The sequence below is a fragment of the Gavialis gangeticus genome, unplaced genomic scaffold, assembly GCF_001723915.1.
Source record: "Gavialis gangeticus isolate Ggan-Ray unplaced genomic scaffold, GavGan_comp1, whole genome shotgun sequence".
NCBI classification, from domain to species: Eukaryota; Metazoa; Chordata; order Crocodylia; family Gavialidae; genus Gavialis; species Gavialis gangeticus.
In genome coordinates this window covers 40,374,468-40,399,456 of record NW_017728994.1, presented here as the reverse complement: position 1 = coordinate 40,399,456, position 24,989 = coordinate 40,374,468, and the positions used below count along the sequence as shown (strand labels likewise).

The 24,989-nt window shown below is 38.1% G+C and overlaps 1 protein-coding gene across 4 annotated transcripts in view; it reads left to right on the top strand.

The window, feature by feature from the left end:
• EXOC6 (exocyst complex component 6) overlaps positions 1-24,989 on the top strand; it is a 207,258-nt gene that overhangs the window by 163,192 nt on the left and 19,077 nt on the right. For all 4 annotated transcript variants that reach the window (XM_019502629.1, XM_019502630.1, XM_019502628.1 and 1 more), the window contains one exon: positions 6,532-6,605. In XM_019502629.1, coding sequence (XP_019358174.1) covers positions 6,532-6,605 — 74 coding nt within the window. The remainder of the gene's footprint in view (positions 1-6,531; positions 6,606-24,989) is intronic.

The following is a 24,989-nucleotide window of genomic DNA, read 5'->3' as shown; positions in this document are numbered from 1 at the left end:
GAATTACAAACAGATTTTATGGTTGCCACAATTGTTAAAGCCCAGGATCTGCGCAGTAAGGGGGATGTAGAGCTTTAACTTAAAACACAGTGCAGTTTTGAATATGTTGACATCCAGGATTTTTTAATGAAATAGTAACTGACTTAGAAATAATGGTGACTTGAAAGTTACAAACAATTTTGCTGTGATCAGTTTTTAAAAAAATAGGTAAATCCTGAGGCAGGATTAAATGGCAGTAAGAGATGGGGTTTAGCAGGCCTCCTAGCCCATCTGTACATTCGCCTGACTGACCCTGAGGCCAGTCTGGCCTAGTATGGAAGGGATTTTCACCCAGTCCATAAAAGAGGGTTTTAGAACTGTTGAAACTGCTTGGGAGATCAGGACATTAATGCAAGCAGGATCCATTATGTCTTCCAAAACAGTTCTATACAGAGCTTCCTCTTTTTCTGCCTATTGTGGTTGTGTAAAGCTGTCTTGGATATAAGGGGAAGTCATGGATTCTACATTAAGAGTGGGGGCAGGGGTGTGGTAGTCACTTCAGTGTTAGGTTGCTGCCTCAGAAAAAGCCTCCCACCCACCTCAGGGTGTATTTGAACAGCTGGAGAGTCCAGCAGTGCTACTAAGTGGCTAATGGCTCTGTGATGCTAACATGATTTGCACTAAGATTTAGCCTCAAATCTGCCTATTCTGAGTTTAACATAAATTTACAGCTTCACTAGCTACACTGCGCTCAATTAACTTTTGACCTTCTGGACACACCTAAATTTCAGTTTATTCCACTTAGCTGTAAACCGAGCATCCGTGTTCTCCAAGTAAATAATGAATTTTGAGTCACATACATTGAAACAGTCATGGATATGATCCCATGGTTACATAGGATACTTAGGAATCATAAATAGATACTTTATTTTTCGAATAAAATATAGACCTGCATTTTAACTCTCGAAATGCAGAAAGGCTAATTACTCTCCCTATATACAGTTACAGAGATCTTAAATTCCATTATAACAGATATGTTCTTTGTCCTAAGTTATCCGAACAATTGTTTTAATGTATATTTAATATTTATCAAATCAGTAAACAAACAAATATATTTTGTATACAAAAGTTAGTGAAAAGAAGAAAAAGTTTTCAAAACAGAAAAAGGCAGAGTTCAGGCAGCCTTTAATTGCGTGATCACTATTTTTATTTTGGTCCTAAGCTTCTTGAAGTGCAAGAGCTGGTTTTTGACTGATGTACATTTGTTTAATGAATGAAGCAGAGGTCTGGTATATTGTGTATACTTACTCTCCAGGAGCCTATTCTGTGTATGCCTAAAAATAGAATTTTTATTCTTTTTACATATACATGAGTGTATAGTGTCAATAGAATCCTGGGAAATTTGTTTGCAAAAGCAGTTTCCATGTATAAAATATATTTTCTATCTTCATTTAACGCAGCCAATTTTTTAACAGAACCCCATAATACGTATTAGCAACTTATTTTTCTGCCAGGTTTCAAGTTTCTATGCCAAACAGCTGAGGAATTTTAGGGGTTTTTATTTCTTTTTTAAAAGCAGCATGTTTATATGATGGCAAATCTTTGTATTTTTCACTCTGCACATACTGTCAAATGGTTAAATTATTTTTTCTAAGCTTAAAGAAATCACTCTCAGGCTGAAACCAAATCAATATTTTAATCTGAAATAAAAAATAAGACAAAGCATCTGGAATGATTCTTCTACAATAGATGCATTGGTAATGTTAATACAGGTTGTTAATTTAAGTCCATTTAAATTTATGTGCAGCATTATATAACATTTAAGTATCTTCATAAAATTGTTACAGAAGTTTAATGTAAACCTAAAATAAAATAATTTATTTGTCTGATTCTTACTGCAAGCAAAGTACTAGGATGGGCTGTTTTGGCCTTCAGTTCATAAAGTTGTAATAACGAAATTAACGGCATCTTAGTCATCCATCAAGAATATTTGCTTTTACCATCTGAGGTAATACACTATTATAGTAAGTTACTATATTACTTTATATAATGAAATTGGGAGTGAAGAACGTGGAAGCTCATGCAGAAAGTAATACTTTATTTTAATACTGAATGCTTCTCGCTGTACGTCTTCTTTATTTTGCTACTTTGGCAATTTGTACTTTAAAATTGTAGTATTTAATTACAGTAGAATATATTCATGAGGATATCCTTTGATGGGCTACAGAAAGTGTGTAGATTCTTGTTCTGTGGCAAGTTGATCTATTCTACCACAGAAAGTGAAACCAGCTAAACAAAATCTTTCCATTTGACGCTAATGCACGATTTCCAGTTCTCTATCAGTTCAATTGCTGCTGTATATCTTGTCATTCTTCTGCCCTGTGGGGCCAGAAGCTTGACCTGTAAGCAGTAAGGGGGGCGGCGAGTGGGACGACCGCCCTGGGCCCAAAGCGAAGGGGCATCAACAGGTGCTACCCAGTTGGGTGGGCCACAGGACAGAACCACAAGTGGCTCATTTCATGGGGCACGGAGATAGGGGGAGGGCAGTTCCTGCCACTGCATGCACTACCGGGTAAGTCGGGGGGGGGCACATGCCCCCCCCCGGATCTTTGTGCAGGGCAAGGGTGGGCTGCCACTGTGGGCTTTGACCCCAGTGCCAAACTTCATTGCTACGGTACTGCCTGTGAGAGTTACTGCATGCCTCAGATTGGAAGTGTCCTGTGAAGCTAGAAGGGGCAAACTGTCTATTCATGGTACAGAAAACAGGAAGTTATATGGAATCATATTTTTGCCACTTCTTTCAGGAACAGTGCTGAGGGCTTCCTGTTCCACCTTCAGTAACTTGGGGATCTCCCCTTTCGTTGAGGATTTAGAGAGTCTTTCATCCTCACCATAGTTATATCTTTTACAAGCCTGCATGTGTGTAAGTGCATATATAATCTCCTGGTTGGGGGGGGTCACATTAAATGATCTCTACCATGGAGCTGCCAACCACTGTGAAGCAAATGTCTTAATTTCCCAGTCCATTTATTTGATTTCTGAGGTGTTCTCTCTGGTGAATTGCTGAAGCACTTCCTAGTCTAAGATGACATTCTCATGAGTATAAACACCATTGCTGATAACCACGCAGGCCTAAATTGCAGTCCCAGCCCTTGGGGAAATGGCAGTCCCAGGCAGTCATGGAAGATAGTAATGGGTAACAGCAGGGGTGCTCAACATCCAGCCCAGGGGCTACTTCCAGTCCCCTATGCCATGTCATCAACCCTGTGAGGCTGCCTGTGGGTCTGAAAATGTGTTGGCAGTTGTTCCTCTGCTGCCAATTTTCTGGATCCAGGAGGAGTTGTGGTATGAGAGCCCAGTCCCAGTGTGGGGCCAGGTGAAGGTGGCATCAGGCCCCAGGACCTGAGCCAGGCACACAGCTTCAGGTGAGGATGGCACAATTCCTGCATGTGGGGGCCTAAGAAGGGATGGTACCAAGCCCAGAGCCTGATCCTAGCACTCAGGGCTAAGCTGGGGCAATGTGGGCCACCAAGGCTTGAACATAGCACATGGGGGCCCAGGGGCTTATTCTAGCATGCACAGACAGCACTGGGCCCCAGGGCCGGATCCTGGTGCATGGGGCTGGCCAAAGGCAGCATGGGGTCTGATCTTGGTGTGTGGGGTTTGATCCAGTCCACAGACAAGCCCCTTGTCATTCTTCTGCCCTGCAGGGCCAGAAGCTTGAGCACCACTGGTTTATGGCCTTTTTTTAGGGAGGTAGTGAATGATTTCATATCCTGGCAGTTCCTAGTGCTTGCACAAGTCAACCATTGTGCAGGCAGCATTGTTTTATACATTTTTAAAAGTATTTCAATTAAGGAAATTCTTTTTCTTTAAAACCTCATTTTTGGAGTGTCTTGTCTGTCTGAGGTAATGGACTGATGTGCGTTTTAGCTGAAAGGGGAGCTGCTATTTACTTAAGCTGTTTCATGGTAACTCTTAAATCTGTATGATCTTGTAGTGATACAGCCTACATAAACTGGCCTAACTTTGACCCTGAATGGAACAGGAGTAAAGTTAGAGCTGTTTTACTACACTTGTATTGCTACAGAACATGCAGAGATAAGAACAAGGAAAGGAGACTTAAACAGTGTTGCATGGATAAAAAAAAAAGTATGGCCACAGTTGCTTTAACTTTATTATTGTTTATTCGGTTGCTCGAGCAGCTCGAGTATAGCAGTGCCAGATGCAGAAAGTTGAAATGTTGGTGGGAAGATAATGTCAACATGTGCCCTTATGTGACTGGACAGAAAGTTATAAATGACAGTTATACTGGTTCTTTTGAAATCTGCTTTGTGCTTGCATGCTGGATTTTGTGGTGGGACTTGTTTCAGTCTGCTTTCATTTGGTTCTGTGCACATGTACAAAAGAAAGTTCATGGATTATTCTGTGAAGGTATTTTGGGATGGAGGACTACTACCTCCATCTGCACAATAAGCATGTGCAAGAATGTAGTCCTATTTCTCCCCATACAGTATAGTGAAGGTCTGAAATGAGGCAGGGGACTTTGAACGTACTGAGCAGTGCAGTTCATTCTGCTGCCACATAGCAAAGATATGAACAGGGTGAAACATTATTTTTATTCATTTTTCCAATTAAAACATGTTTACTTCTGTAAATAAAAACAGTAGTACAAACTATGTACAAGGTTACAAAAAGGCACTCACTCAGAAGCCAGGAAGTGACCATGTTAAGGTACACAAATAAATATGTATATAGTGACCTGATAGCTTTCTATTATTTATTTTATGTATAGTGTGCTTGTTTGTTTTGGGTTTGTTTGGGGTTTTTTTTACCCTTTATACGATTGGTGAGTCCCAACTTCTAGCCTATATTTGTAGTTTCTTTTTTAAAAAAAGTTTTGCCCACAGCTCCTTCAGCTGCTGGGTCCCCTCTCGGTACCTAAGCGGAGCCAAGAGGCCCACAGTGTAGCTGTAATTCTCTCATTCTCCTTGTCACTGTGAGAAGGTCAGTCTGGTCCCTGCCAGTACTGAGCTCAAGAAGGTGGCTCATATGTGACTCAGGCACAAGAAGGTGTCTCATATATGACTCATGTCCTGATGGTCTGGGACAATGATGATGCCACCTCATCATTACCTAAGCTAATTATTCATTTATTCCTTTTTTCCCATACTCTCCACATCCAAATATCAGTCTCTCTTTGAACAACACACCACATGGTGCAGATGCTTTGGGGCACTTTGGCTACAAAAGACTTCCTCTGTTTTCTGCCCCTATGCAACTCAGGGGATGACTTACTGGGTTCTTGTGTTCTGCAAGCCCTAGTTACATAAAGGAATGAAGAAAGAATCAGCTGGTCCCTTGGTGACAGTGGCTGCTGGTGCCTTAACCTGAAGCCATCTTAAATGGCTATTCCTGGAGGGGAAATCTTTTGAAGGCAATGCCCCATCTGGTGCTCTTGAAGAAAGGAAGGAAGTGCTGGGGCATTGTGCTTACAAGCCACCATAACAAGGGGAAGTAGTGTTTAAATAGCAGCTATCTTTGGGGCACTGCTGGCAGTGGCTGCAGCTTACTTCTCCCTGTAGGGTTTGGCTTCTTTGCTGGGACAGTTGTAATCAGCTTATGTCATTCACCCTGAATTCCCATGATTATGGGTTCATTTGTGGATTCTTAAATTATTTTCTAAAGCTTTTACTACAGTTATTTATCAGACAGCTTAAATCTGTAAAATGAGTTGTGCATATTTTCTGCTTTCTTTTCTAGGTCTACTAACTTTATTGTAAATGGTAATAAAAATAACCATTCACAAAATTCACATCTGGGTCATGGGAATCTACAGTCATAAAATCTGGTTGATTTTAAAATAACTAACGAATGTCAGTAGTTGCATAGCTTACTGCAATAATGCAGCTAGCTCTTATAATATATGTGCTACTGTTTTTTGCATTTTGGACATACTTCAGCCTTCCAATTTTGACAACCTATTTTGGCCTTTTTAAAGAGCAGAATTCCATTATCAATAAGCTTGTTAAAAGGCATGAACAGACATTCCAGCTCTTCTCTGATTGTGGCAGTTAGAATTTTCCACCTGTTGTCTGCACATTAAGCTAACTCCCACCTAAGTGTCTGTCTTTTATTACTGTTTGGCTAGAGGTGGGATTTTTATAGAGCAGATGCTACAACAAAAGCAGATGTTTAAAAATATGTTGACAGCCATGGAATTGGTATAGTTTCAAAATATTTCTGTAATCATTCTCACCTCAGGACAAAAATGTAAAGTCGTCAGCAAACAAGATTGCAGCATTATTACTGTTTTAGAACTATAGGTGGAATAAACCTTCTAAATGGGGTGTACTTAAAGATTATAGGACTTTAAAATGATAGCAAAGGTTTTGATCAGTGCAAAATAAAAGTTATAATCTCTTTATTTCTGTCAAAATCATTAAATTTTTATCCTTTTCAGTAACTCACATTTGTAATTAACAGTTGAATTGCTGTTAATTTTTTAAAAATATATTCTGCATCCATAATGTTTCTAACCTTTACTTACAGTGTTCGCTAGCTCTGAGCCTGTGCCAGGATTCCAGGGAGACACCCTGCAGTTAGCTTTCATCGACCTCAGACAAGTAAGACTTTTGTTGTTTTTCGTATCCTACTAATTTCCCCTTTTGGTCAACACCAGCGTTGTTAAATTCAAGGACCTTTCATGTTTATAGAAGTCTTGGTAGTTTAATTTTGAAAACCAGCAGTTATTCAGAGTGGTGGGATTAGTGACACTCTTCCCTATGAGTTAGTATCAAACTATTTCCCCAGCATGATGTAAGGGGGCACTCTGCTACTGGAAGTGTCATAGATAAAGTGTTCAACTTGAGATCCTGACAGCCTGTCAAGATGCCATGATACTTTTTTTTGCAAGAATAGGCATATTAGCCCTGTGTTCTAGCCTGATCCTTTTTTGAACAAGTGTATTCTCTCCATTAATATATGCCCTACACTTTCAACTGGACATCATATTCTTCCCTACTACCTGTTCTAAATTGTTATACACTGTTTTATCTTCACTTACTCATTTGTTTTCTTTTCTCTTTATGTTATTCTACTGAGCCCAGCATTAACAGTTCATCAAGTTTCATTACCTGAAATAAGCTTTTTTTAAAAAGGATTTCTATGTCTTTTACTTTTTTCATAGTTATAAATACTGGTAAAAGTGTTGCCTGAGTTGTGAAATTAATAGTTAAGCAAATATAAATAGAACTAGCTTAAGCATGCCAAGGCTTTGGGCAATGTTATTCAGCAATATTCCATGCTACAAGTCAGCTGGAAAAAAGAAATGTAGGAAAAATTCCATTTCAGCTTATTTGCATACTGGTGTTTTCACTTCTAGATGGGTTTCGCCAAACAATGCAATGAGTAAACACCCCAAAATGGAAAAATCCCATTGTAAAATTATTTTGCAGGGAGTTTTTCAGTCGCTCAATCTAATTAAAAAATGATAGCATTGTAATATGCCTTTCAGTATTAAAGTTGAAAGGTATGGTACCAGTTCTAAGCTTAAGTATGTATAAATTTGGAATGACACTGTTGCAATCATTGAAGTTACACCGTTTAAATCTGGAGGAAGTGAGAAAAGATGAGGCCTATAGCAGCTGTTAAAAGTTGTACAATGGATCTGTGATTTCCATAAGCAGAAGCATAGGAGTGACTGCAATTCAGTGTGCAAAAAAAGAATTCTCCTTCGAATCTAAAATACTAACAATCCTGTGTTGGCTTTTTATCCTATTTATTTATCCTATTTTAAATTATATGAATGATTAAATATCTTTCCCTCTGTACTACAATAAATAAATTAATTGAAGGAAAGAGAGATTTAGGGATTGTCTAGTTGTAACACAATCTCTTTGCAATTTCTTCTAAATGCTATAAATCCTTGAAAACCCCATACTTGTTTATGGGGGGGGAAGTGATTTCCAGCTGTACAAGAGAATGAGGTGTGCATGTACTTAATAGGGAAATAAATAATATTTTACGTTTAAGTGCCAGCTGTTGAATATGCTAGACAAATGGCTATAGTACTGCTTATACATGATAATTTTAGCTAGCAACTTTTGCATAGAATTGTCTTCACAATGTGTGTGATGCCTTTCTTCTGCAGATGGTAGGAATCTGGTAAATTTCAGATATTTTTATAAAGAATAAAATTTTAGGCAAGTAGCTTCAATAGCTTGTGATATAACTAGTAGGCGTAGAAAGATTATAGAAGTATTTTGATTGTTTTCTTCCACAGTATGGTTTGTGTCTCACCAGAAACTCTTAGAGATACAAGTATTAATTTAAAATGATATTTACCTTTTAGTAAGGACTTGGCACTATTTTCCTTCTTCCTTATTTGTGATCTATTTCTCTCTTAATAAGGTGGATGACAGTTCTTTTCAAGAATACTTAGAAAGGCAACAGAGCCTTTTTCAGAAAGTTCTTATGAAAGGTCATGCTTCTGTTTTTTAGTTTGAATCTGATACTTCTTCATGAATTGCAGGATATGAAAGATAAGGAAGTAGGTCCAGTGGTCAGGTTTTACCTGCCCACCCGGACTGTGCCCTGAGGTCAAACTCCTGATATTTGCTGTTTGGTACAGAGGAGTTGATGACAGGTAGGGGCTGATACAAGGGGGAAAGCTTGAACCATATCAAAGCTAAAAGGCAGGAGAATTGGGACTCAGTGAGAGACTGTAGCTAAAAGATGGATCAGCAGGATTGCCCTCTTTTTAAAGAGTAGCTGACCTGTGAGGGAAAAGACTTTATCGTCCTGCCAATCACATGCTTGCTAATGGAAGCCAGTTATCTCAACAACAGCTTACTCCCTCTGTGTCATATCAGGACAATGTGTAAGATTAACAAGGGGGCAGTGTAGTATTAGAGCATTTTGGTTATAACCTAAGGAACCAGCTTTTGAAAAGCCAGAGGGAAAACTACACTTTGATGGTCCCTAGGGATGGGAGTTAGGCAGGTAGCTTGTTGAAACAGCCACATTAAGTGGTTTCCTTTTAACAGGTTCTGTCCCCCATCTCCCATTGCCAGCAATGTCCCAGTTCTCGCCCTGGAAGCCCAGTTCCCTCTTTTCTACTATGGCATCCCTTGCACAAATGTAGAAGAGCTGCTAAAAAGAGAAATAGTTGAGATAATGAGAGCTGCAGTCAGGAGAATTGGGACCTTCTTGCAAAAACGTGCTAGGTGAGGTAAAAGAGCTACTAAAGGGAAGCCACTTTTCAGTGTGGCTTTTACATTACATTGCCTCTTTTTGTAAGCTATATCCGTCTACTCTGGTCATGTCTTTATAAACACTACCCCCTTCCTTCCATCTTCCCCACCCCCAAAAAGAAAAGATCATGCTTTCTAGGGATCAGGATTTTTCCACAAGCAAGCTGACAAAAAATTAAATCTATTCTTGTTCTTGTTCTATTCTCTATATGGCATCTGAGCACCTTCCAGAGGTTCATTAAACAGTATGACAGTTTGTCACATTTCGTTTTTAGTTCTGTTTCTCTTCATTTCTGCCTTATTCTCCCAAGGAGAAAATATTGTGTGTATTTTCTTCTAATGTTTATATTCTTTTACTCTTTCTATGTTGTACTTTATGTTTCCAAGGTAAGGTAAATGAGAGAAATAATGCCTTCCATGTGTACTTGTTCTGAGGGTTTATCTACACATATAGATGTTCTGGAATAGCTACTCCAGAATAACCATTCCTATATTAACTGCATGCTTGGGCAGACCCAGGACTTTTCTACATGAGAGGATTTATGTAAAAGTGACTGGCATACAGTATCCACAGACGACTTTTACTTCACTATGAGTTACTGCTTTCCAAACTAGGCTGTGGGGGGAAGTCTCCCAAAGATTACTCTCAGATGTGCAGCACCATTTCTAGGCTTGAGAAACAAGCATGTGGTAGTGGTTGAGGACTTCAAAACTTGAGAATGACAAAGGGCATTTCATTAGGGGGCTGTTACTTACTCTTTTGTTTACCCCTGAGCTGGAGAGGCAGCATACTAATATGTTGCCACCGTTACCTGGAAACTTGCAGTCCTCGCTTGTTACCTGTTAGTTGATAACAAGTTTGGGTATTGATATTTTTAAAGGCACCTTCAAGGGTCCCCGGTTACATTGGTGCTCTTCATGGAATTCAGATTCCTATTACTAACCTCCTGTACCAGGCCTTGGAGTTCATAAGAAGAAATGCATATATTTCCAAGACATGGGTATAATATTTACAATACCTTAGAAGTATTATAAACATTATGCAGGTTAGTCTGGAGAAGTTCCTGATGCTAGGACTTTTAGGAACTCTCATTTATTTATCCCCCTGAAAAAGTGTGATTTGTCAGTATGCTACTGATATGAATGTACATGATGTAAGTATTTTTCTTTTTCTCCGCTATCATGGCTTACAAAGCCTTTCCCTGGATGTCTAGATCATAAACAAGAATGGTTTTAATGGTCTCTTAAACAATAGTAGGATGACAATGACATGTTCGTTTGGGAGGCTTAAGGATAGACGGCAAGTGCAAACTGTAAGATGTAAGGCAGCTGAGTAATGCTGGTATTAAGGAACACTTCTAAGTTACAGATTGATCTGACCTGATGATGGCTGTGCATCTTTAGCCAGACTTGTGTTTCCCTCTGGCAGCCAACACTTGTCTCCATTTTAACTTCAACCACTTCTTCATCTCTTAGCTCAGGGCTGTTCAACTGGCAGTCTGCAGGCAGCTCCCAAGGTCTCACCTGGCTCCCATTCCTCCCATCACTCCAGCTGCAACAGAATCCGGAGTCTCTGGGCTCCCCCTCCCTTCTCTAGCTACCACTTCCTGCCCTTGCCTCAGGGGGCAGGGTGGGGTAGTACAGTGTCACATGGGGCACTGAAGGTGAGTCCAGATCATGCATGGGGAGGGGGACCAGGCCCATGCGATGAGCATTAGCAGGCATCTGGTCCAGCACTGTTGGAGGAGGGGTGACCAGAAGAGTGCGGTGAGTGAGGATGCACCAATGAGTGGGAGTGGAACAAGAAAATGCTGATTGTTTGTTAGGTATTCTAGTTAAAGAAAGTTCCGAAAGAATGATTCTTATCATTTATATAGTGCTTACTGGGCTCAGCCTTTTAGCGAATAGAAAGGAAGCATCCTTGTACCAAACAACTTGTGTTCTAAGACTGGGCAGGATATTACAAGTGATAATAAATAACAGGAGGGTGGGGGAAATGACAATATGTATTGTTATATTCCAAGATTCAGTGACTGAAGACAAGGAGTGACCCGTACAGTGGATTGGGAACTCAGTCACTGGCTACCACAGGCCAAGAGGGTCTGAGTAGGATCTAGTCACTAGTTCCAGGATACTTGAACATACTCCCAAACTCAGGCTTCTTATATGATCCTTTTCTTTGGAGCATAGGATACTGGCATTCAGCTCCCCTGGGTAACTTCCCAGAATATCTATAGGGAAACTTGGACTTGCATATAATTGTTTTAAAGTTAGTTATGTTACATCAGGTTATTCTGTTAATGCTAGTCATCAGTTATGGGGCAGTTGTTCCCACAGCTTTGGAAGAATTATTTTTGTGGCCTGAGGTAAAGATCAGAGCTGAATTCTGGAGCCTTCAACAACCGTGGTGGACTGCCTCCAGATTCCAGAGAAGATATGCATGACCCATTAAGAATCAAAGCAGAGAAAAACTGCTAATAGGAAATTATCTGGTAAGAAAAATAGCATTTCTGTTCCTCAGAGTTGCTATTTTTGTGTTATCAGAGAGCATAGGAACCACAGTCCCAGTGTAGCATACAAAAATAGAGCCCAAATTGCTTGATCCAGTCTTCTAATCTTGATTTAATCTGGTATTATATTTGAAGTCTTATTTCTTTTTTTATAAATAACGGAAGTAATAGTGTAACCAAAATAAATTTACACTTTGTATTTTAATTACATAAACCAATACATTCAAATTCCATCTTTCTCTAAACTATCCGTGAATCACAGGTAACTTTTAGAACATGCATACAACAAGAATTGTAATCAACAGTGTTTGGTGGGGGTTGTCTTTACTACAGCTGTTTTTGTAGAAACTGTATTTGTCTTTTTGTTACCTTGGTAGTCTCATAAATGTTCTGATATAATGCAAAGCCCACTGAAATCAAAGGAATTCTTTCACACTAGGAAGTCAGGTATTAATTTTTGTTTGAGAGCAACATCATTTGTTGGAGGAGATGATGAAAGCAGTAACAGGCATACAATTGGTTTACATAGGCTAGAGCCTTCAAAAACATAAAGTTGACAAAATATAACAGGACTGTAAAAGCTATCATGTGCATATAAGATATGCAGTTAATACCTTTAGTACAAATAACTAACCTATGCTTTGATTATGACGTCTCTGGGGAAGGGAATATGTCTTCACATATTATTCTGATCCTATTTCGGATCTTTTGGTGCTACCATGATGCAAATACAACATAATCCTGGGTTCTTTGAACCACTGCCATCAGAGACCTACCACTGAAAACAAAATTTGCTTCATTCTAATAGGGTGGAGAGGATAGGGAGAGAAAAAAAACAGTTAAAGAAAAAGAGTAATATTGTCAAGATGTAAGTGGAAGCTGCTATGAAAGATGGAGAAAGACATGAAGATTTGTGAGGAAAGAGATAAAGACTCAGGAAAATTTTTGTTCCTGTCCCTACTTACAGTTCTATTACTGTTGTCTTTGTTCTTTTTCTTTTCTCTATTACCACTTTCGATGCGTCTTGAGAAATGTGAATATTTTAAAAATAAGAGTTAAGTAAAAAGAGACTGCATTATTTGTTGCTCAAGATGAAAGAGAATTTTCAGAATGATTTTGGCACATGGGATGTAGGAAAAGTGCCTAATTCTTTACTGCATATCAGCATTATTCTTTTCCAGTTTGTCTGAACTGCATAGCTAGTAGTTCATGTTGGATGAAGAAGCTAGTCCTGTACTCTCCCCAAAACTGTTACATTCTGCAGTTTGGCATTTCCAGAGGAACAGTAATGGAAAGCTAATTTTTGACTGTCTTGGAGATGCCAGTCAGTTCACTTGAGCGTAAACTTTGCAAGTGTGGGACAAACAAGCAGTTTATTCTTGAAGGAAAAAGCACACAAACAAACATACAAAACCATTTAATTTTGAAAGTTAACTTCTTTAACACCAGAACAATATATTTTCTAGTTAATCTTATTGGAGACTCGAGCTGTGTTTAGGTGAGTCATACTAAAAGAAGTGTTCATATCAATAACTATCTAGCTATCTATATTGCTTTGTGTTGCTACTCATGAGATAGATATAGATATATGGTGTTCTTTGTGAATACTTCCATCCTGAAGTTTAAATGAAAGTATGATTTCCTTTAGCACTCCTTTAAGGCATCATTGTTGAAGGGCACCAAAAGTTGCTTTTTTAAGTAATACAAAATTATAAACATTGAGGAAGCATAAAAGACTTGGTACCTATTTCACAAATGTGGTTTACATGCACAAGATACTGAAAAGCAAACCAAAAACTCAAAGGCAGTCTAAAACATTCCCAATAATTTAATTAAGTAAAGACAGAGTTAAACTTCCCTGAGTTCAAATTACTTTAATAAGAGTGTTAATTACTAGAGGATTAACACTGCTTACATGTGATAATAGATGTAGTCAGTCAATAAAGGGTGAGAATAATATGCATTTAAGAAGCACAAGAATCTAGCACAGGATTACTTACCAGAAACAGATAACATTTCAAAGTGGCAGGTAAAACAAATCGGAGGAAGACGTTTTTCAAATCACTGCAGACATTTACCTTCATTGCTTTGTTACTTAAAGCTCCCAATTTTGATCTCCTTGGGTTAGATATTAGGAGTTAGGGCAATCATTACAAAACTACATATTCCTTTTTTTCTCAACTTTGAAAGTAAATAAAAATTCAGACAAAATATTCTTTTAGCAAGATGCTTGTCATATCAGAAGTAGTGGGAAGTGGATGTTTTCAAGGGAGGCAAAGGATGGGGGACCTTTAACATTTACAGGCAAAATTCTTATTGAAAAATAGTTATTTTCTGAAAAGAAATGCCACTGGACTCAATGCATTGAGCAGGAACTTTTTCTAGAATTTGCTGGTTAGTTCAGGACCACAGAATGAAGGGCTATGTGACAGGTATCCAGACTATTTTTGAAAAAGCTGACAAAAATCCCAATTTATACCCAAAATATTAGATTTATAATCTTGAATAATAACAATTTGATTAGTTAAGAATCAAGATTTTGTCAAGGACCTTAGAGCTTGCTAAAATGTTTCTCAGTGCCATGTAATAGTTTCACAGTGTAGAAAAAGACTTAGGTAGCTGGGGAGGAAATTGAGAGATTACTGCAATAGATGCATATTTATACTTGGACCAGTGATGTAGCTTTCCCTATACCTCCATATTTTGACTTTCCTACAGAAGTGATTTGCTTTCCCAGTGGTCCCAGATCTAATATAGTTTTGTCCAATGGATGTGATTTCACCTGCCACTAAGATAAGTGATCCCTGGATTTCTATAACATGTTTTTTGATGAGCAAGCTCCTGAAAAAATAACCATCTGCTTACTCAGAGATGCATGTAATGTTGAGTTTATTTCATCTCTGTGTTATAAGTAGCACTGGCTTCTTATTTGTTTCTGAGTAAAAGTCCAGCTACCAGATTCTGACATATAAGACTCTTATGTTTTGACTCTGTATGTTTCCTCAGCTCAGCAGTTAAAATCAGCTGGGACACTTTTGACAGTTGCTAGAGAGCTGTATTGGTGTAAGGCTACCTGCAAGGTATTTTCAAGGAGCTTGCTTTCCCAGCTCTTGGCTTGATGGATCCCAAATTTGTTTCAAACCAAGTAAGATCAAGATCTGCCCTCTTTACTAGTTTAATCCAGACGCTGGGTTGAAGTGGTGAGGTTTCAGTTGTTTGATTGAAGGAATCTTTTTAGTGCTATTTTTTACACTTAGTCAATTTATTACATGTATTTTCGTTTTCGTGAATATGTTTACAGGCACTACTATGCCACAAGTGAGCTTTATAAACTTTATGTCCACTGTATGTGGACAATATGGCTCATGGAGCACAGCTTCAGGGAAAAGAAACATCAAGGAGTTAAGAAACATACTTTATTCTCAGTGGTTACTAACTGTTGTGTCAGATGTTGGAGGCTGTGATGGTCATCTCAGACAGAAATCCCAAATACTGAGTTATTCTCTATACTTTACTGTGACTCTTCACATTATTCTTTTTATTTAGATTTACATTTTGGCTGCTGCTCAAATATTAAAAATTAAATAGGAGCCCTTTATAGATCCAAAAATGAGTAAATAAAAAGACTTATCCTCCAAATTAATTATGTGCCTTCACTGAGACAGAACCCCAATTAACCTTTGCAGAAACAGATACACTTTGCAGCCTATCCCAGAGGTCACTGCATTTGGTGGAGGTCAGAGCACAAGATATTCTAATAGTCAGGAGTTCCTTACAGAAAATGCCTAAAAGAGTGATCTCAACCATGGTGCTATGAGATGCTTTTAAGGATGCTGTGTGATGCCATGCACTATTAGCACTGTTAGATGTGCAAACAGTACAGCTTATTCACAGAATAAACTCAGAAATTTTATATAGGAATCTATAATGTCAAAAACTTTCTAACCTGTTGTGGCCTTTCAGAAGAATTGCTCTATTATTTTCCCATAGTCAAAAAAGAATTGAAAGCTTAAGATCTGGCATTTTCTGCGGTGTGTCTTCAGTCTAATGAGGGATGTGCCATGGGTTTAAAAATGTTGAGAACCGCTGGCCTAAAAGAATCTACATATAATCTGATCACCGTAGAGTATTAGAATATCATCATCAGTGACCCACACCGAGACCTGGTTTTAAGAGGGAAACCATCAGAGCAGTTTCCTAGGAACCTACTAGGCTAAGGTAGTACAAGGCATCTAATGTGCAGGTGGGTAGAGAGATGGCCCATGCCTTGCTCTTTGTCTGGGCTCTCAGTCTAATATGGCTGTATTTACAAAACCAGTGCAGTGTCACTGCTCTTCTTAGATGCAACTGTTATAGTTTGATTTGAATCTTCATCGTCTTACTGTAGAATAGTTGAAAAATGACTTCAGTCTCATGTCACTGAATTCCCAACTCATTAAGGTTATTGTTTACAGTGTCACCTGGCAAAGTTTAGTCCACCCTTATTTTCTTTCATTAGTTGTCATGCCAGATGTAATGTCTGTAGCCTATAGAGATGCTCAAGCCAAGTGAGTCTTTTTTCCTAATGATGACAGATGTTAGTGGTTGTCCTTTCTTTTTCTGCCTAATGGTTTCATTTCTGTATTTATCCTGCTATGCTACTCCAAAAATAATGTACAGACAATTACTATCAAAGTCATCAGTTCTTCTGTTTAAAATTAAGCCTGTTTTGAATATGATATAGTTTTAAAAATATACAAAATGTAATTGAAACTTTAAAATCCATTTTGGTAAAAGTTTGCTGACCACATCAGACGTAATACGATAAATTTCAACCTGCAGATTAAAAGTACAGCATGTTAAAAATTCCTATTGAAAACAGTAAAAATGTCCATTTGATTTTTAACCCTGTTATAACCAATATTAATGTTGCTCCACAATTTTAATTATGAGAATTGGATTTTCAAAGCATTATGCAAAAAAGAGACAAATTCTGTTTTGTAGGGCTGTACATGTAATCCTTTGCACGCTTCTTGAGAGAGGACACCTTTGTATCTGAAGCTCAAGAAATTTGTGAATGACCTGAAGGTTGCATAATAAACCATTTCAAATCCCCCCCAAATCTTACAATTGACATAGTTTTTGGCTTTGTCTGAAGGGACTTCGTGTACAGGCTATGCAGGAACAATTTGGCTAGAACCCCTGCCCTCTAGACTGACTGTCTGCCAGACTTCTGCTTTTGAAACTCTTGTCTGTTTCTAAACTCAAAAGACAGTTCTTTTGCTACTAATCCAGTTTATTCTTTAATTATGAGAAAGAAGCACTTTATTATAAAGATTATTTACACTGTAATTAAATAAATCTTCTTTGTATTTGTATTCCTATTGCTATATTGTATGTTGTACATGGCCTACCTATTCATACGTGCAGCAGTTACTATTTCACCTTAAAAACTGTTGTCCGAACGTTTTTCTGGTTATGCTATCACCAACTAACTTGTTCATGCAACTCCAACAATACGCATATTTTTTGTAGACAGACCTAAATTCATTTTAAGTGCCGAAGTATTAGAGGTATATTTAAGTTCGCTGCTGGATATAACAAGAACATTCTCAGAACATACCTCAAGGTCCATTAGGAAAATATTCTACCCTTTGGGAAAATTTTGGTTGTAAAGAATTAGTTTGAACCCAAATAACTTTTGTCTTTTTCTTAGCATAACAATAATTGCTGCTGGCTTAGCTGTCATAACCTCCAGCTTTACATATTTTACACTTACAAATGTGTTAAAGATTATATCCCAACACTGAAGATGTTGTCAACTACTATCTTCACTTCTAAGCATAAATTTGAAACAGATGTAATTATTTAAATGGAAAAAAGTAAAGTTTCATTATTTTAAAGGTTTAAACATGCTCCTATATATCAGCATGATTTCCAAATTTGTAAGTTTTTTAAAACCATCAAGTTTAAGTGCAGTGCTCTAAAGATGAAATTCAAGACATTCCCTTTCTAACACAAACTGCCCTTCTCTGGAAAATCTTGGAGTCAGTTTTCAAAGCAGTGCCCAGGAATTTAGCCTGCGACTCCCATTGACACTAGTGGGAATTGCATAGCTAACTCCTGAAATACCACTTTGAAAATGTATTTGTTAGACAATGAGCAGTCCAGGAAAAGGATAGTGTAAACTATAAAGACATTCACAGATCAAGAGCTCAGTTTACACTTTGAAATACTATACTAATGTGTGTTATTCCAGGTATGTGATCAGTAGGGGGGATTCTGAAATTCACACATTCACAAAATAAGTCACCAGGAGTAAATAAAAAAAAATATTTTGGCAAGTGGCAGGCAGACTTGCTAACCTGGCTAACAAGACATTTGTCAGCAGTGAAGAACTCCAGCAGATGAAGTGATAATTGCAGCTGTTTGGTGCTTGTGTTATTCTAGTTAGCCAACTTTTGTGCTTGTTCTTAGCAGTTTAAATTTGCATATCTGTACTTAAACAATCTTCATGTTCCTTCGTAAGCAGGAAAAGCTTGTCTGGAGTAAAGTATGGTGATCTGTTTTCAATTCTGCTTCCTTTGATTCCCATTTGAAGTTCCATTCTAGAAGTTATTTTTGTGGGGTTCTTATAATTTTGTAAATATATTTTATTAAATATTGCTCTAATAAATGAGAGTACATGTGTCTATGATACCTTGACATGTGCTTATTTACACGGTATAATCAAAGACTAAAAAGAAAGCAGCTGTGGTTTAATATCACTGTTGCTTTTGTTATATTTGTGTGGATGAACCTATAAGCCAAAATTAAGAACCTTGCAGATGGATGGGGGGTGAAACGTGCTGTACTTTTAACTCGGCATGCTCCTGCGTTGAGCCCAGCACATGCCCTGAAGAGGCAGTGCATTAGTTTGACCTGGCTTTTGCAGCATCTGTATAGACTGGTCACTTCAGTGGGTCTTTTTTTGGCACTTTTATCTAATAGCTAATTGAATCATACTGTGTTAGGCACCATGCAAATATGTTACAAGAAGACAAGTTTTACCTTAGTTTAGAGTCCAGTCAGACTGCAGTTCCATGGGAAAGTTCTGGTTCTGTCATGAAGTGTGACATTATACTTAAGTAGGTTGTATATGACCTAGAACAACATTTCTCAACTCATGGGTTGCGACTCAAAAGTGGGTTCCAAGAATATATGAAAGGGTTGTGAACAAACTTTAAAAATGTATTCTCCTTTAAAGGAGAAAAACATGGGAAACTGTGGCTTTGCCTTACATGCTGGCAGAGTTCCAGCCTGCAAGGGGCTGCTTGGGCCCCCCCACCCCACACACCCATGCCCTGCCTCATACACTGGCTGGGTCCTGAGAGCAGGGGATAGCAGGTTGGGAGTAGTGTTCCTGCACAGGCACGCTTATGCTGTGTGGCCAGGCGTGCCTGTGCAGCCACGCACACCACGCAGCTTAGAGGGAATGCTGGTCAGGAGTGAGGGGCAGTGGGTCGGGACTGGCCACTGATGTTTACAAATAGGTCCTGGTGCAAAAAAGGGGAGAACCACTGTATTCTCATAAACATTTAGGAGACTTTTTACCACAACATGCAGTGAAACACTTATAGGTAAATCTTGCTTCCCTTGTACAAACAGTCCAGTTTACTTCAGCAAACTATTCTAATAAATTAAGACAAAAAATTGGCTCAAAATATGTGAAAATTTTGAATTGTAGACTAACTTGTGTGCATGTTCATGGGGCAAGTGATTGCTTGTAACAAAATTCTTCCTTCATGTTTATGTTCTGATCTTTAATCAATACTACATAGAATTTGATTGCAGAATGGCTAGTGTCATCATCTACTCCCCGGGGATCTTTGTTGTGTTGATGGATGACGTGTTTCCTGTTAAGTTTGCAACTTCTTGATGTGCTGTCCAGTAGAATGCAAGTTCTTTGGGAACTCTTTTTTGGGGGCAGGAATGTTGCATGTGCATTTTCTAGTACATGGCATGATGGGGCTACATTCTTTGGTAACATCTCTACTATCACTATAATATGGATATTTCATAATACATTAATATCCTGGCTGCCTTTCTGTGAACTACTTAAAAAATAAATATTTTTAAAAATTATATGTTTTGTTTTGTATTAAAAGTCAAGCATTCCTATGTAAAAAAGTATGTATGTAGTATGTCTGTAGCTCATGGTATTTCTGTAGCTGATAATTGCATATGCTTAGCACCATTCATTTTCCTAGAAGAATTCACCCAAGCTTCTAGGCTTTGCTTTTTTTTTTTAATTAAGAAGGTCACAAACTATTATATCTAAATTTCAAAGAATTTACTAATTAGCTGTAGTCTGCAATGCCCAGCAGGTGGTTTTTATGCTATTAAAAGGAGATTGTTTCCAACTCTGATCAAAGTGAAAACAAAAAAAAGGAAAATATAAAATATTTAGTTGTGTGTAATGCAGACTACATGCTGTGTAAATTATAGGTGAAGTATGCAGGAGAGAGCATGGAACTCAATCATTTCAAGGCAAAAAATATCTTTTTAACACTATTCATGAGGATTTTAATGGTAATAATTAAATCTGTGTAGATTACTGGCTGGCAAAGAAAATTAAACAACTTTATATTTCTTAAGTTGAAGATAAACATTTTCAGTATTTCAAAGTAAATAAAATACATATTGCTGTAATTTTGAAGTATTAATGTGAAGTTAAAGTAAGATGAGAATGCCAAAATTTTGTCTCAAGTGTCTAATTTGTACTTTTGGATTAATTTTAACTTCCCAGATTGGTATCTGCTTAAAAGAATGTTTGTGACCTTTTGACCCTTTTGTTATCCCTGACTCAGAAAGGCCTTTATTCTATAAGGCTTAGGTATAAAAAAATAAAAAGAAACCTTAATGGCATAACAGTCCTTTCTGATCACTCTGTGTAAGATGTTTATGCAAAGTGTCAATAGAAGCAATTGGCCTAACAGTGTGACAACCTGCTTTGCTTGGAAATGGGCTAATCTCCTGTTTGGGTTATCCAGAGGTCAGGTAGGGATTTCTTTCTACATTCCCCATAGTGCATGGGTACAACTCACAAACACCACTGGGCAGAAATCAGAATCTACAGAGATCTGATGCATCTTGGTTATTTTACCCAGAATGTCACAGCTTTGTTGTTGTTGTTGTTGTTGTTGTTGTTTTTAATTCAGTTGGTTTTCCTCTGCTGCTTCTCTTTCTCCTTTTTAGTTTGTATTCCTCGTAGCACTCCAAGGTAACGCAAACAATTTAGCTAAGTTCACTTTCTTTCTTTCGTTGCTTCATTCATTTGTTCTTTCTTTCATTCTTTGTCATTTGTAGCACTCTATCTGTAGAGTTCTATCACTATAACTATCTGATGCTTCACTTTCATTTTTTTTCAAGTAGGCATCATTCCACTTCATTCCAAAAGTCGTGTGGAAATCTACCTTACATCACAGTTCTTCAGTGTTGCCCTGTCACAGCAGGTTGGAACTCAATAAGCATTCATGCAAGCATAGCAGGCCAAGAAATAGGCCTTGGCTGGCTGCATGCTGTGAACTCCTGCCTTAGTGAATCAGCTTCTGTGTGTTTTTATAACTGCCTTTTTTCTGCGTTAATTACGCCCCAAGGCTGTGGAAAGACAGCATTTATCTGTTGAAACAGACTAAGCAGCAAGTGTTCTGACATGTTTATCAGGCAAATTGTACCTGACAAAAGGTAATTACACATGCATGGACTCTAGAAGTAACTGGGTGATTAGGGGTTAATAAACTGTTCAGAATAAGAGCTACCCTTCTTGTGTTCAAGGAAAGTAGCTAACTGAAAGCAATGCAGTAAAAACAATGTACAAAAATTGCAGAGATGTGGGTTTTCCAGAAAATTTTGGGAACATTTTCTGGAAATTTTTCCAATGCCCCAAATAGAGCATGATCTGATTTAGTGTGTTTATTTGACTTATATTTAGTAAACAAAAAATAAAAAATTACCACTATGTTAATTTTGTGCCCCAAAAGCCATAAGTATTTGAACTGAAATATTTAATTAGGAAAAAAATTAAATACAGCGCACTTAATGTGGTTAATACTTTATATTCAAACAAATTCAAAGCTTTATGTGAAAAGAAATTATTTTTATTGGATTACTTGTAAAAATATAAAGTCAATAAACAATAGCATGTACTTCCCTTACATTGTTTGTTTAAATTTAAGGGAAAAAAAATGAAGGCACTGAAAACTGTTGAGACACTAATTTTAGCACACCCAAAGAACTGTGCATGATATACTGTGGTTGTCCACTTATCTACTTCAGCAGAGCTTAACTCTCTTCCACTGAGGTCATGGTGGCACCTGTTTCACTGTCACTAGCTGTAGAATCACTTGCACTTCTTATTAGTTCAATTTCAGAATCAGATTGAGGAAAATCTGATTCAGAACTACTTGAACCACATTCTCTTTTGCTAAAGGATGGTTTTACCAATGTATCTATGGGCAAAAGCAACTTACCATCACACTGCATCTTCTTCACTAATTGTGCTTCTGACTGGTTCTCCAGAAGCAAGAGATTTTGAGAAATAGAAACAAGCTTGGCAGTGCATTCATTTGGTTTTGATTTGACCTGCACAGGTAATTAGGTGAATTCATACCTTGATTTTTGGTTTAGATTATTATGTGAGTGTATTTACCCTCCTGTTTACAAATCAATAAACATATATGTACTCTCACACACTTCCTAGGGATAATCACCTGAAAAACATTAATTACAACTTTCATAGATTAGTTAGGGGCTGGAAGGGACCTTGTAGATCATCAGGTCCAGTCCTCCTGCACTAGGCAGGAAAAGACAACTGGGGTCAGTGACCCCAGCAAGGTGACTGTCCAGACTCCTTTTGAAGATTTCCAGAGTAGGTGACTGCACCACCACTGGAAAGAGTTTATTCCACAGTCTGGACACCCTGAAGCAGCCTTCCAGGAGTTTGTATCCATTGCTCCTGCTCTTCCCCATGGGTGCCCTGGTGAACAGCTGTGCACCAAGTTCTTGATGGACTCCCCAAAGTAGCAGTAAGCCACTACCAAGGCCCCTCTCAGCGTTCTCTTCCGTAGGCTGAAGAGACCCAAGTCCCTCAGCCTTTCCTCATGTGGCTTGTCTTGCAAATCCCTGATCATACGGGTGGCTCTTCTCTGGACCTTCTCAAGTTTTTCCACATCCTTGTTGAAGTGCAGTGCCCAGAACTGGATGCAGTACTCCAGCTGAGATCTCACCAGTGCAGAGTACTTTGTATCTCATGCAAAACTTCCTGAGTTTTGCATGAGATACGATGGTTAATTCATTCATGCCAGTGTGTTGTTTTCCCTGCTTGCCACAGCATTGCACTGCCGGCTCATGTTCATGCAATGGTCGATGATTGCCCTTAGGTCCCTTTCGGCCATGGTGCAAGTCAAATTGTCACCGCTGAACCTGTAGGTATGTTGGGGATTGTTTGCCCCCAGATGGAGCACCTTACACTTCTGAGTGTTTGAACTTTATCTGGTTCCGGTCCACCCAACCCTCCAGCCTGTCTAGGTCCACCTGTATCTGCAGCCTATCTTCTGGCATGACCATGCTCCCCCATAACTTAGTGTCGTCCACAACCTTGGCCAGCTTTGAAACTGCCAAACTTGGCTAATATTGTATTGGTATCGATTCATTGTTACTAATGATTTTATGAAACAATGAATTTTTAGAAATGGAAAATTTCCTATGGAAAAATAAAGCACTGGAACATTTTCCACCCCCATCTCTGAAAAATTATAACAGGATTCTAAATTAATAGATATATGCAGCTTCTCAATTTTTTCTCTAGGTAGTTCATACCTAGTTGGGCCATTTGTTGACTTTCTTAATCCCAAAATAGAAATCCAAAGGTTCCATTCCAGTTGTACACAATGAGATTGTTTAAAATTAAAGATCTATGAGAATTATCTCATGGGAAAGAAATTATGCTTTCATTCTCTAGTGGGTTCTGCACACATTACCTTCTGGGTTCGTCAGCTCTGCCTTGCTCAGGTATTGAGTTCCTATAGGGACCTTCCCCTGTGCTCAGCTGTTGCTCAAAGATAAAGTGGGAGAGAGGCTTATGTATACGTGCATAGAATCAACCACATATGGAGGACATATGGTTTTGATTACACAATAAATATTGCATAACTGTGTAAGTCACATTAATTAATATAAATGCTTATTTGAATGTACAAAGTATTGTTTCCAAAGGTAGTTCAGAGACAAATCCAGGTCTCAGTAAAACAATTGCAGCAATTAAATCTTTTAAGCCAGATTTCACTCATAGATCCAGACCCCTTCAAACTAAGCTTAAGGCTATACTGGCAGAAAAAAAGATTCCCATATGTATTCAGAGCAGGTAAAAACTCTTTCATAATTTCTCAGAAAAAATCTGTGATGCTTGTTGTTGAGGGTATGATTTAAGAAATGATACAAGAAATGCACAGCCTCAAGAATTCCTCACACAAACTCTTTGCCACCTATTTTATATGCTTACACGGTGACCTGGCTGCTTGGCACATTTTAGAGCAGCAATTAACACAGTACTAGTGTGTGATGATAATAAATTGATTCCCAGGTACTTGCACAACAGCAGCCATTGGAAAATAACAGAAGACATAGTAATAAAAGCTTCATGTGGAGCCTGTACCATATTCCTAAACTTTTATGGGACCTCCCTTCAATCTGTGGGATCGGTCTTATAACATTTCATGTTGTTCAAAATATTTTTGTGGCTGAGTTAGAAGCTGTTTTAATTAAAGAAAAGTTCAATATCTTCCAAAAGGACACAGTGGAACTTACAATCTCCAAAATGTTTATTTTACTTGAAATCTTATCTGAAAGAGTTTAAGGTATAAGTTGATTATGTGAAAGGCATTTAGAAAATGATAGACAAGACGAAGGATGCTAGAAAATTATAGCATTTTATAGCCTATAATTTCAAGAAGTTTGGGGAGGAAAAAACCCCAAACTGCTGGTTTTAACAGTGGTAATATATGAAGTTAGGAATTATTTTTTTTAGAAGGTGACATTGCTTGTTCAACCAAGACAGCACTACCTCACAATTGAAAAGGCCATGTGCTTCAACTGAGGAAATATGCATCTATTTACTTATCTAAGTTTAATCAGAAGTTTTACCAAGGCTTCTTGGTGTGGATGCATGATGTGATTAAAACTAAGTAATCTACCCTGAATTTTACTTGGTTACACATTTGCTCCTTAG